The sequence below is a fragment of the Lupinus angustifolius genome, chromosome LG06 (genome assembly GCF_001865875.1).
Source record: "Lupinus angustifolius cultivar Tanjil chromosome LG06, LupAngTanjil_v1.0, whole genome shotgun sequence".
NCBI lineage: Eukaryota > Viridiplantae > Streptophyta > Magnoliopsida > Fabales > Fabaceae > Lupinus > Lupinus angustifolius.
Window position 1 is genome coordinate 1,444,911 of NC_032014.1, and position 12,293 is coordinate 1,457,203.

General features: G+C 34.1%; 1 protein-coding gene, 2 long non-coding RNA genes and 1 pseudogene across 7 annotated transcripts; 1 reads left to right on the forward strand and 3 right to left on the reverse strand.

The window, feature by feature from the left end:
* The window catches only part of LOC109348721, a 64,429-nt pseudogene that overhangs the window by 144 nt on the left and 51,992 nt on the right, over window positions 1–12,293 (reverse strand).
* Window positions 12–6,000, forward strand: LOC109348720 (kinesin-like protein KIN-7C). Of its 5 annotated transcripts, none has more exons than XM_019589270.1 (14): window positions 12–230; window positions 526–944; window positions 1,194–1,283; window positions 1,409–1,509; window positions 1,597–1,710; window positions 1,783–1,864; window positions 2,003–2,070; window positions 2,157–2,222; window positions 2,327–2,451; window positions 2,744–3,080; window positions 3,171–3,260; window positions 3,335–4,270; window positions 4,753–5,075; window positions 5,481–6,000. In XM_019589270.1, the coding sequence occupies exons 2-14, from the start codon at window positions 740–742 to the stop codon at window positions 5,803–5,805; spliced, it is 2,862 nt and encodes a 953-aa protein (XP_019444815.1). In that variant the 5' UTR covers window positions 12–230; window positions 526–739; the 3' UTR covers window positions 5,806–6,000. The 5 variants fall into 5 exon arrangements, with proteins under 5 accessions (XP_019444815.1, XP_019444814.1, XP_019444816.1 ...); XM_019589269.1 differs by lacking the exon at window positions 12–230 and adding an exon at window positions 237–350; XM_019589271.1 differs by lacking the exon at window positions 12–230 and having other exon boundaries at window positions 391–944; window positions 3,347–4,270.
* Window positions 7,975–8,394, reverse strand: LOC109348723. Its single transcript, XR_002107775.1, has 2 exons — window positions 8,312–8,394; window positions 7,975–8,105 (listed from the first exon to the last, which is right to left on the reverse strand). It is a non-coding gene; the product is annotated as an uncharacterized LOC109348723 (long non-coding RNA).
* LOC109348725 lies at window positions 8,436–9,620 on the reverse strand. The gene is made up of 3 exons (XR_002107778.1): window positions 8,856–9,620; window positions 8,727–8,731; window positions 8,436–8,642 (listed from the first exon to the last, which is right to left on the reverse strand). It is a non-coding gene; the product is annotated as an uncharacterized LOC109348725 (long non-coding RNA).

The window sequence follows — 12,293 nt, forward strand, 5'->3', positions numbered from 1 at the left end:
TAAATTTCTTCTAGATTTTGTTTGGATTATGTTGTACATGCTATATTTGGAACTGAAAAGACAGCCAACATAACAATAAAAATAAGAGAGGATTTATAGGTATAGGATTACATCCATTCATTTTTTTTCACCCTTCTGACAACCCATTTTCACATCTTCTCTTTCTGAATTTATTTGCACATGAAGAATGTTTCTTAAAAAATTGAGTCCCAAAGTCCTTATAACCTCTGGTAAATTTTCATATACAAAGTTGTAGTCTTTTCTACATTCCAAGAGAGAGGAAGAATTTGATATTCTATTCCTTGGGATGGGGACCATTCAAGAAAACTCCAAGTTTTCCAATTAGAAAAGTACAGAAACCACCTCATTTTGTTCTAATCATTATAGGACCTTGTGATCTTGGTCAATTGATTTTTTTATTTCCTTCATTTGGCATCTCTGAATATATAATATACAATTGCAAAGAATAATACATGTTTTTTCTGCTGTATGGAATGGTAACCTTTGATTAGTTTGTTGCTGCAGATAATAATTGATGGCTGAAAGCTTGGGTGACCCTTGTGTTCCATACCATCCCAACAAGACAACTCAATCTTTATGAAAACAATCCAAAAGTAGTACTAGATTAAGTGAATACCAAAGTTGCCTTTGAAGGAATGTTCAGAAGTCCAATAACATGTGAAATCTTTCATTATCTTGGAATTTGAGTTTAAACAAGTTTTGAGAAGGAGTTGGAGAAATGGGTTCTATTGGAGGGGAAGAGGCAATGCAACAAGGCCATGAGGAGAGAATTCTTGTGTCTGTTCGTCTTCGTCCTCTAAATGATAAGGAACTTGCAAGAAAGGATGTATCTGAGTGGGAATGCACTAATGATACTACCATCATATGCAGGAACAACCTTTCAGCTTCTGATAGGTCCCTCTATCCAACAGCATATTCATTTGGTATGAAGAAAAACACATCTTTACAATTCCATATAAGGCTTCGATTTAATGCAGCCTTCGATTGTGTATAAATTTTCCAGTTTATGTTACAAATCTGGTCATATCTGAACATGTTGAAATTGGTCCTTTGGTTTTATCACTGAACCCATTCTGCCATGATTATAGTTTACTTTTACTCAGCAGAATAGATGAACTATGATAAATTTTGCTTCTTTCTTCTGATTTTCCTTGCATTCCTTTTGGCTCTAGATAGAGTATTTAGGGGGGATTGCTCCACAAGGCAGGTGTACGAAGAAGCAGCGAAGGAAGTTGCATTGTCGGTTGTAAGTGGCATAAACTGTGAGTTTCTTTCCTCTGCTTCTTTTCCTCCTTCATCAGCATTAGCATCAATGGAACTCCTACGTTAACATATTCCTTCGCTCTCTTTCTTGGCCTCTATGGTCTTTGGTTTTCAACTTGATCAGCAAGCATTTTTGCATATGGGCAAACAAGTAGTGGAAAGACACACACCATGAGTGGTATAACTGAGTACGCTGTAGAAGACATCTATAACTACATATATAAGGTACTGAAATGTGAACAAATCAGCATAACATGGCATAACTGTTGTCACTCTCAACCATTTTTTGATTAAGTTTTGCTTTTTCTATAGCACCCGGAAAGACAATTTGTTTTGAAGTTTTCAGCAATTGAGATTTATAATGAATCTGTAAGGGACCTCCTTAGTGCAGATTCTTCTCCTCTCAGACTTCTTGATGATCCAGAGGTAAATATCTTCTTCACTTTCCTTATAGAGCTAGTACATGTATATTTTAATCACAGTATGTCAATTTTACAGAGAGGGACAGTTATTGAGAAACTGACCGAGGAAACTCTGAGAGACTGGAACCATTTTACAGAACTTATTGCTTTCTGCGAAAGTAAGGACGGTTTGAGCGATTCTCGATTCAACCAAGTTACCTTGATTGCATTTCTTTTGTTTTCTGTTGATCTTTGCAAAAACATTATGCAGCTATTATTGGCTGAATACTTTTCTTCAATTGATTGAACTTTCGCAGCTCAAAGGCAGATAGGGGAGACAACACTGAATGATGCAAGCTCCAGATCTCATCAGATTCTCAGATTGGTATTATATGTTACTATTTTTGATAGAGGACTATGAGCTCTTATCTACATTTTATCTTACATTTCCTAAACAATGTGCTTCTTCAGACAATTGAAAGTTCTGCACTTGAATTCCGTGGAAATGACAAGTCTAGCTCTCTTGCTGCTTCAGTGGTATGACCAATATGATCATTTCATAGGAAAATACTTGACATGACAATTTATAATGTTAAAAAACAACTACAGGAAATCAAATGATGATATTGTTTTGGGTGCAGAATTTTGTTGATCTTGCAGGAAGTGAGCGTGTATCCCAAACCAATTCAGCTGGTACGAGGTTGAAAGAGGGTTGCCACATAAATCGTAGTTTACTAACTCTAGGAACTGTTATCCGCAAACTCAGGTTAGCTCGTGAATATCATGGTTCAATACTTGGGACATTCTTAAATCCAGAACATTAATAAATATACTCATTCATGTTTACACTACTTTTAATTCTCTTGTAATGGATCTAAAAGTAGAAGCTTTGTCTTGCAAGCAATTGAGCTTTGGATAAGTTTGAAAGAACACAGACATATTCTGGATTTATAGTGTCAATTATAATCAATGTTTGATGTGCTAAGAATATTTTAGACTTTTATTTTTGGGGCAATATTTCTTTCCCTCTGACCTCAATGTAATGAATTTGGTTGCAGCAAGGGGAGAAATGGACATATCCCTTTCAGAGATTCAAAGCTAACACGAATATTACAGTCGTCGTTAGGAGGTAATGCTAGAAGCGCGATCATCTGCACCATGAGCCCTGCACGTAGCCACGTTGAACAAACCAGAAACACCCTCTTATTTGCATGCTGTGCTAAAGAAGTGGCAACCAATGCACAAGTCAATGTGGTGGTGTCTGATAAAGCACTAGTTAAGCAATTGCAAAAGGAGGTGTCTAGATTGGAAAGTGAATTGAGAAATTCATGGACACCCCGCCCTATATCTGATTCTACAGTGCTATTGAGAGAAAAAGACCGTGAAATTGAGATGGTAATGATAAACTTGTATGATACCTTTGAGCATGTGTTTCTTGTGGCTGCAAATATGAACTTTGTTGTTGCCCCTTTGTAATGTATGCAGTTGAAAAAGGAGGTACAAGAACTGACTTTAAAGCTGGACCGGGCGCAATCTCAAATTAAGGACATGGCTCAAGTGGTTGAAGACGATGTGGTGAGTTTATTTGCCTACACTAAAACATTAAAACTAGTAAGTGATGTTCCCCTTTGATCTAATTATTGTTCCAGCCACATCTCCAGGAAAGCATGGATCTTCAATATCCCAAATTACGCGTAAGAAATACATGGGATTTTGAAAATCAATCCGACGAACCAAATGTATTAAGTGATGGTGAGGAGAGTATCAGGTCTTTTCATGCATCTCAATATTCAGATGGACACAGTATTAGTTCTGATGAGAATTTGTTCCAACTTCCTGACCTTGAAAAGAATCTTCCTATCAGAAGTGCTTCCCCAGGACTATCTGTTGCAAGCAGTGATGCTATAAGTAATGATTTTGATCAGAAGAACATCGATGATCAGCATGAAGAGGAACACTGTAAGGAAGTTAGGTGCATTGAATCAGAAGATGTAATTACAAACACACAGACACACTCCAACCAAGCAGATTTAAGCCCAAATAATACATACACTGACTCTAATACATCATCTCCTGCTGTAAATACAGCTAACTCAGAATTGACTGATAATGGAGACAAGAAAAATATGGATTTGACTTCTTCTGAGTTGAAGGAAGACAAAAGATTGGATCACTTGCGCCAAGATTTTGCATTTCCATCAACAGAAAACATTTCTCCTTGGCTAACAAGATATAGTTCATTTAATTATAGAACCATGAATTTGAGCAGAAGTAGAAGTTGCAAAGAAAATCTCATGAAAAGTTCATCTTCGGATTGGTTTGAGATGGAAGAAATAATGCAGAGCACACCTCAAATGGGGGATGAAAAAGATTTTCCCGGAAGACCCGAGAGGTTTCAAAGGAAGTTTTACGCACTAAATTATAATGCCAATCCTGAGAGACAGTCATTGGATAGCTATATAAGTTTTGTTGGTGATGCACAGAATGTGGAATCCTCCACTAACAAGGAATCTGAGAGCAATGGTGAATTAGCTTCAAGAGGAAAGGCTAACAAAACAAGTTTGAATTTAATGACTGACCATGAGGTAATATTCTATTTTACACATTCCCTCCTTTCCCTCTTTAACTTGGCCTTATTCCTGGCTTTGATGGCCAAATATCAGTTATTGGATCTAGCTAAGAGTTTTTTTTACCATTGCTCTATGGTTCATTTCATAATTCTTCTTAACCACCTATTTTAATGATACAATAGCACATGTACTGAAAGCCATTGCCTCTTTTAAGTTGTTTTGATTTAGATTAGTTATATTGTTAGTTGCTTTACTTGAATATACAAGTCTGCATTGCATTGTGTTAGGAGTCCCGCATTTAGTAGAATAAAAAACTCAATCAATTCTTTTGGGTTGAGCTCTCCTCATGTAAAGTCCTAACAGATTGTGTACTTTCACCTTTTTCTCTCACTCTATCAAGTCTAGAATATTTGGTTTGCTCTCAATTATATGGTCTTCCTTGGCCTGGTGGTATTGAAATGTAAGTCATTGATTCTTTATGTTGTTTGTAATGACAGGTTACAGAGAAAGGAACAAATCCAATCATTATTACTACTAAGGAATTCAAAGATGTAGGGTTGGACCCAATGCAAGCTGATATAGAAAATCATTCAAACTGGCCTTCAGAGTTTAAAAGGCTCCAAAGAGAGATTGTTGAACTCTGGGATGCTTGTAATATTTCATTGATTCACAGGACTTACTTTTTCCTTCTATTCAAAGGGGACCCATCAGACTCTATTTACATGGAAGTAGAGCTTAGAAGGCTATCCTATATTAAGCAAACTTTTTCCCAAGGAAATCAGATTGTGGAAAGTGGACTTACCCTTACCCCTGACTCAAGGTAACATTTCATGTATGAGTGATGTTATATAATTAATAACTCAGTCGCACATTAAAAAATAAGTCTCATATTGTCTACCTCATTGTTCAATGTCTAGACATATTAGGTTACTACTCGATTTTGAGATGAAAACTTAACATATTGTAGATATGTAACTAGATAACTTGATATTATGACACACAACTTTGAACCAAAGTCTATACTAATGTTTGTCTTAAAATATTTGATATGTGGTTGAAGTTTATAGAGTTTAAAATCTATGTACCGACAATGTAAACTTTATTGATTTGTATTATTTTTGTTTAAGAGCCAATAATGGTTAATAAATCAGTATATACATATTAAATGTAAGTTTATATTATTGAGTAATAATAAAACCATCCAATGCCTATGACTTGAAAACAGCATAAGAAACCTGAGAAGAGAGAGGCAGATGTTGAGCAAGCAAATTCAGAGAAGGCTATCTAAGTCAGAAAGAGAGAACCTATACTTGAAATGGGGTCTTCGTTTAAGTTCAAAGCATAGAAGGTTGCAGTTGTCACATCGCTTATGGAGTGAAACAAAAGATATGGAACATGCTAGAGAGAGTGCAGAAATTGTTGCAAAGCTGGTTGGTTCTGTAGAACCACATCGGGCTTTTAAGGAGATGTTTGGACTCAACTTTGCCCCACGACCCACGAGTAAGAAATCTTTTGGTTGGACAGCAAGTATGAAGAATATTTTGTTGTGAGTTTGGGTTTTAACATTTTTGGATATTTGCTTTGCCCATTGTATAAATTTCATTTAACAAATGCTTCTTTTTTACCTTCTCGGCTGTTCCTTTTAAAACAAATTGATTTCTTTCGTTTGTTTCTAACTTGATTGCCATTGATTGTAAAGTGGTTTGTAAAGGTTGTGAAATTCTATGGTCATAGTTTTGTTCATATGTTGTAGTCTTTGTCTTTCATAAAACATCATGAATGGTTAACTATGACCTAATATCTTTGATTATTTAATGTTTTTCTTTCATTTTATTTCCCCCAATAGTTTCATATGACAAATAAGTATTATATACATAATGAAGAAGCAAATAAGTATTACAATGATGAGACATAGTTTACAAATTACAGAGCTTGCAATTGCATACCATGTATAAGCAAAGTCTCCTGAGATTCTGCCAGCCTTTTGTATGTAGCTGCTAGCACTGTATCCGAAGATTACATGAAGTGAAAATATTGGAGAAAATTCAAATTAACTGAGGTAAAAAAACCTGCACTAGAATCTGTCTAATCCGCTAATGAAGCAAAGAGGAAACATTTTTTTGTTTAAGAAAAGGTGATGAAATCATAAAGAATGCGCAAGAGAAGGTTTACTATTTCAAGTTATTATACAAAAGAAGGTTTGTTTCACTATTTCATAAGCACAAACATATCTCAAGAACTAGTAGCATGAGCATCAAACAACAGTTTAACTGAGAATAAGGACATATCTGGCTATCCACACTGGTGACTTTGATTACTACTTGCATCATTATAGTATTTTCTAATCATGCATTTATCAAACTCCATGTCAACAAGGCCTACACAAAGACCAAACTTAAAAACTCATCCACTTAAAATAATGCTAAAAAGTTGATGTCTCCCAAAATCCAAACACATGATCTACCTTTGCATCTATTTGTTGGTTACTTTTGCTTTCATCCAAACGAGGATTCCAGGTACTTCATAGTTGAAACTTGAGACTATGGTTTTAGATTTTTTTATTGAGCTTGCAAGTTAAATGTTTTGCAATTTTTCATTAGTGATTAGTAAGCTAAAAAACAAGAGCATTCTGAGGTAAAAAAACCTGCACTAGAATCTGTCTAATCCGCTAATGAAGCAAAGAGGAAACATTTTTTTGTTTAAGAAAAGGTGATGAAATCATAAAGAATGCGCAAGAGAAGGTTTACTATTTCAAGTTATTATACAAAAGAAGGTTTGTTTCACTATTTCATAAGCACAAACATATCTCAAGAACTAGTAGCATGAGCATCAAACAACAGTTTAACTGAGAATAAGGACATATCTGGCTATCCACACTGGTGACTTTGATTACTACTTGCATCATTATAGAAGGGGACTATTACTACACATACTTTCTGGGTTTAATAACATCAGTTTGTAAATAATGAATAACTTAGCTCCAATAGTCCCCATCATCACTTGTTCCCCACCCAATCAGCTTTACAGCATGGCCACCAAGTGCACCACCTGTGATGTGTTTGTAAACTCCTGATTTAAATCCTGTAAAAAGGTCAAATGAGTGAAAGGTATCCTTACTTTAAAACAAATAAAACACATAATATGCTTTCAAATATTCCACACTCAAAGAACACAGTTCTATAAAACTGCAATCATTATGTTTGAGGTCTAAAAGGAAAATGTTTGTCTTACAACCCAAAACAATATACTCAACTCTTCATACTTTTAAATACGTGATTCCAATGACTCAAAGTATGCTAAAGTTGATTAAATGTTGGTTGGTGAGTTTTAATTATGTTCTCAACAGTTCTAATACATAGCAATTCAGTTGTTGTTATAGTCGTACTCAATTAAATGACTTCTTAATGAAATAAAATCACATGACATAAAATCACAACTTGTCTCCAAAACATTATTGTATAACAATACAAGTTAAACAGGATGTATATGAGATCAAATTTTGATAAAAGAAAACCCATCAAGAAGCTTGAGACACTTTAAGTCCCACTTTCACATCCATAACTCGACAAGGAAATGCTCACTGCAAATGATTAAATAGATAATATGAACAGAGAAAATTCAAGTAAAAAAATATTAGATGCCAGTTACAGGAACTTCAACGGGCCAATTCTTATAAACTTCTGCCATAATATCACAGGGACTAGATTTGACCATGTATGCCCTCACACTATAGTGCTTTGATTTCTTCCAAAGCTGGTTCCCACTCACACATTTTTTAACACATTGGAGTTGGATATGACGGCTCACAACCAGGGTGAGCACACCCAATTTGATCAAAGTATGGGTCACACTGCCACATGTAAAAAAACGATCATAAATGAAAAAAGGACATAGGTATAAGTTGCAAAAAAGGTTTTCAGGAAAATATTAGCATCAATTGAAGGGGAGATCTTAGTGAAGAAGGAGCCTATGATTTTCATCTCTAACCAATAACCATTGTAATGATTTTGCACCAAATGGAAACTAAATACAAAAGGCAAAATAAAAAGTTGTTACTTCTTCAGAAACAACAACATGAGAAGATCACTATGCATATAGAGGTTCTCCCCCATCACAACCAAACCCACACAAAAAACCACAGCATGTGAGAAGATCACTAACAGGGAGAGTAACATTCTGATTTTATACATATAGGATATAAGTTCTTATATCAAGCCCCTTGAAGCGTACAGTTTTGTGGATAATAAACACACAGTCACAAACAATAAGCATCACAAAGTTCAAAGTTGCTTCAGCAACAAGATTTCATTACCATGTCGAAATGAATACAAAAACTATCTTGTAAAGATTCAACAACACCACATGCCCAACAAGAACCACAGTGACCCTAAACAATCATCAGCACAAGGATCAGATGAGAAATTTTTAAACCTTGTATTTATAGCTGCTAATATGAGAAAACAAAGATTACCTGATCTTTAATGTTGAAATTGATTCACCAATCCATGTTATTGTCAATAAGAAAAAGAAAAGTCAGCAACTCCTTCCAATTAAACCATTTTATTGGGGAAAAATTACGGGCAAAGAGCAAGTGGATGACCTTGAATTCTTCCAATGGTGCCACACTGTGACCAAGCTGTCCTTGCATCAAAATTCTTTGGCAATTTCAACGATTTAGGATGAGTTATAACAGGTGTACTAGTCAGTTCATTCCTGGAAGATTTTTTGACTCCAAGAAGGAGCTTAAATTGAGCAACCTGCACATCAAACACAATATGTTGGAAACTCAAAGCATATTATGCAATTAACCATATAAAAATTAGAGGATGAATAATAATAATAATAATAACTGTTGAAGAATTGGGTTTAGGATTAGGGATTATGGATAAGACAGAGACTGTTTTTGATTGAGTATAATATTGAAGGATGTAGATAATGTGATTAATGTTAATGTGATATGATACAAAAGCCCAGGAGTCCATTTTATACTGATAGTAGAATCCTAGTCCTAATTAAATAATAAAACAAAACTAAAAGACAATGTAAGATGCTTTTAAATATTCTTGAAATAGAATAATGACATCATGATGTATTTTTCCAAATATTCGAACACTCACTCTCAAGCTAAAGTTTCCTAAGTTATTAGTTTGTTACAACAAAACAGGCCTAAAAAGAAAATAAACTGAACAGACAACTTCAACATCTTAAACAAACACAAAAGAAGGGAATTTTGAGATCTCGAAGAAGCAGGACGAAAGGAACACCATTGTAAAGGCAAACAACTAAAGAAGGGTCAAACTATATCCAGGACAGACAATCTTTTAGGCTAAACGAAACCAATCATTTAGGCCATGAACAGGAAATATGGTCAAAGATACTGGATCAGATAGAACTGATCATAGTCCCATATTGGACAAGAAAATCGTAGACGCCAAAGATGACTAAACAATAAAACTATATTTGGGGTTTGTGGTAGTGAGTAACAATTCTAACTCTAGTGAAAAGGTGAAACTTGCCGAAGGTCAATACCATGACTCTAATACTATCTTGAAGAAGAGATACAATAATAAATACTAACGTATGCTATAAATACTATATATCCACAAGCAATAAATACTAGCAGTGACCTTTTCATTTCTTCAACAATAGACACTTTCCAAGTCTGTGATCCAATGAACAAGTTGCTTGTTGCCAAGCCATACCATATGTCAGAGACTGAAAGGAACATCCCAACCCTTACCTGCATGATTGATATTAAAGGGTCATGCATGACTTGCCCTTACCTATATGTTCTCACTGGTTTGTTAGTCAAAGTAGGAAAATTAATTTCTGACAAACTTTCCTTATGTTTTCCAAATATGTATGAAGTTATAAAAACTGACCTAGGAGAGTTTTGGAGAAGAATGAAAAGTACCTACCATTATGGTATGAAGTTATAAAAACCAACCTAGGAGAGTTTTGGAGAAGAAATGCCAGTGGCAAAGAGGTTATCATCAAAGGTTAAAAAAAATTAGTTCAGTCCATAGAAGAAGGTCAAAGGTGACAGGCAAATAACATATTTTCTCACCATTGGAGTCACACAATACATCAGCTCCGAGAATAACTGATGGCAGTAAAGTGAATATGGATGAATTCCAAACTCCCATGTTAAACCTAGCACCAAAAAATAAAAGGTACATAGAACCTCAACATCATTTATGCATATAAGCAGAGATTGCTACATATTTGTGCTTAATCGTCACATTCCATAAAATTCATGCAATAAACACAGTGCTACAACAGTACTATATTATCATGACCTATTTAGGGACTTCATGCCCGAAGCATACCATCCCAATTTACAATATGAATAAAAAATACAAATCGCAATTGAATTTAAGAACCCAAAGGCGCAATTTTATTTTTCCAGCATCATGATATTACAATATGAATAAAGAATTCATAATTCATATTGCAATTTCATATATAGCCATCCAACAAATTAAGGTCTCATTCAGATTTTCAAATTATAGCCAACTATAATTCATCTTGCAAGCACTATGCAGTTTTCGTAGTCCAAACCAAACTCTTGGGTTTGTAAAGCCAATTAAAATTATGGTTCATCAAGATCAAACATTCTTGAATAATCAAGATTGAGATTGAAAACACTCTTGGATTCTTGAATACTTTTAGGGTTTTGGAACAGTGTTTGTTTTAGAAATGTTACCTTGGAGGATTCATTCTAATGACAAGCTTCTTGAATTCAACATTCATTCTAATGACAAGTTTGCGTGTTGTGTTACTATTTTTTAATTTGATTTGAGTGTCTGATTTGTTGCACTTTCCTTGTAACTTTGGGAACTGAGATTGTGTATTGAACATGTTCTTTTATAAAGAATTAGTTATCAACATACTTTTAGGGTTTTGGGACAATGTTTGTAAGCTGAAGAAATACACATTTCCTTAAATCAAATATACAGAGATTCAAAGAATGAAAATCAATAGAGAAATGCCAATGACAAAGAAAATCAAATACTATCTCTATTCAACCATTGTTTCAGACATTGCAGAAAATATCATTACCATAAATGAAAGAAATTATCACTTTTGGAACCAGCTTATGAAAGACGATAGTTTAGACCAGAATGGGGACAGAGATCGAAATCTACGAATCATTGCAAAGTCTAATGAGAGCATGTTTGTTTACAGAAAACCGGAGAGTTGTATTTATAGAGGAACAGGGCAACGTTCAGACGTAAAGGCCACGCAACATTGGGCCTCTATTAAATGAGCCTATTAAATGGGCCTCTATTAAATGGGTCTCTTTTAAATGGGCCTCTATTAAATGGGTCTCTTTTAAATGGGCCTCTGGTGAGGGTTTATTAGGCCATTTACTTTTCACTTCTTTTTTTAAATTCACATTATTGAGTATTAATTCTTACACGCATTATTAATTGTTAATCGTTATTATCTAATCCAATGTTAAATCCTATCAAGTATTGCATTAACACCACTTTGAGTTTTAGTGGACTTACATAAACCATTTCTTACTTTTTTTATACCTACGCAAACTCCCTTATTTTTTATATTTTCATTACACTGATCACCTTTGCACATGAAATAAGTGTAATATTTTAAACAAAAAATGTGATAAGTATAATTTAGTTAAACAAAATATGGTATATTGTGAAGACAAATCCAAATAATATATGAGTCAATACTTTATTATTATTTTTGATTCGTTACGATATGATATAAGAACGATTTAAACAATATCTATTTAAAATTGTTGATGCATTTAGTAATAAAAAATAATAAAGATACATTGTTTTGTATATGGTTTGACTTGTCTACATAATATAACATGTCTTGTTTAACTTAATTATATTTATTACATTTTTTTTGTTTAAAATATGACAACTTATTTCTCATGCATATGAGTGGTTAGTGTAATAAAGGTATAAAAAATAAGGGGTTTGTGTAGGCATACAAAAGTAAGCAGAGATTTATGTTGCATTAAAACTCAGAAAAATCAGTATAATTTACTCTAAAAATAATA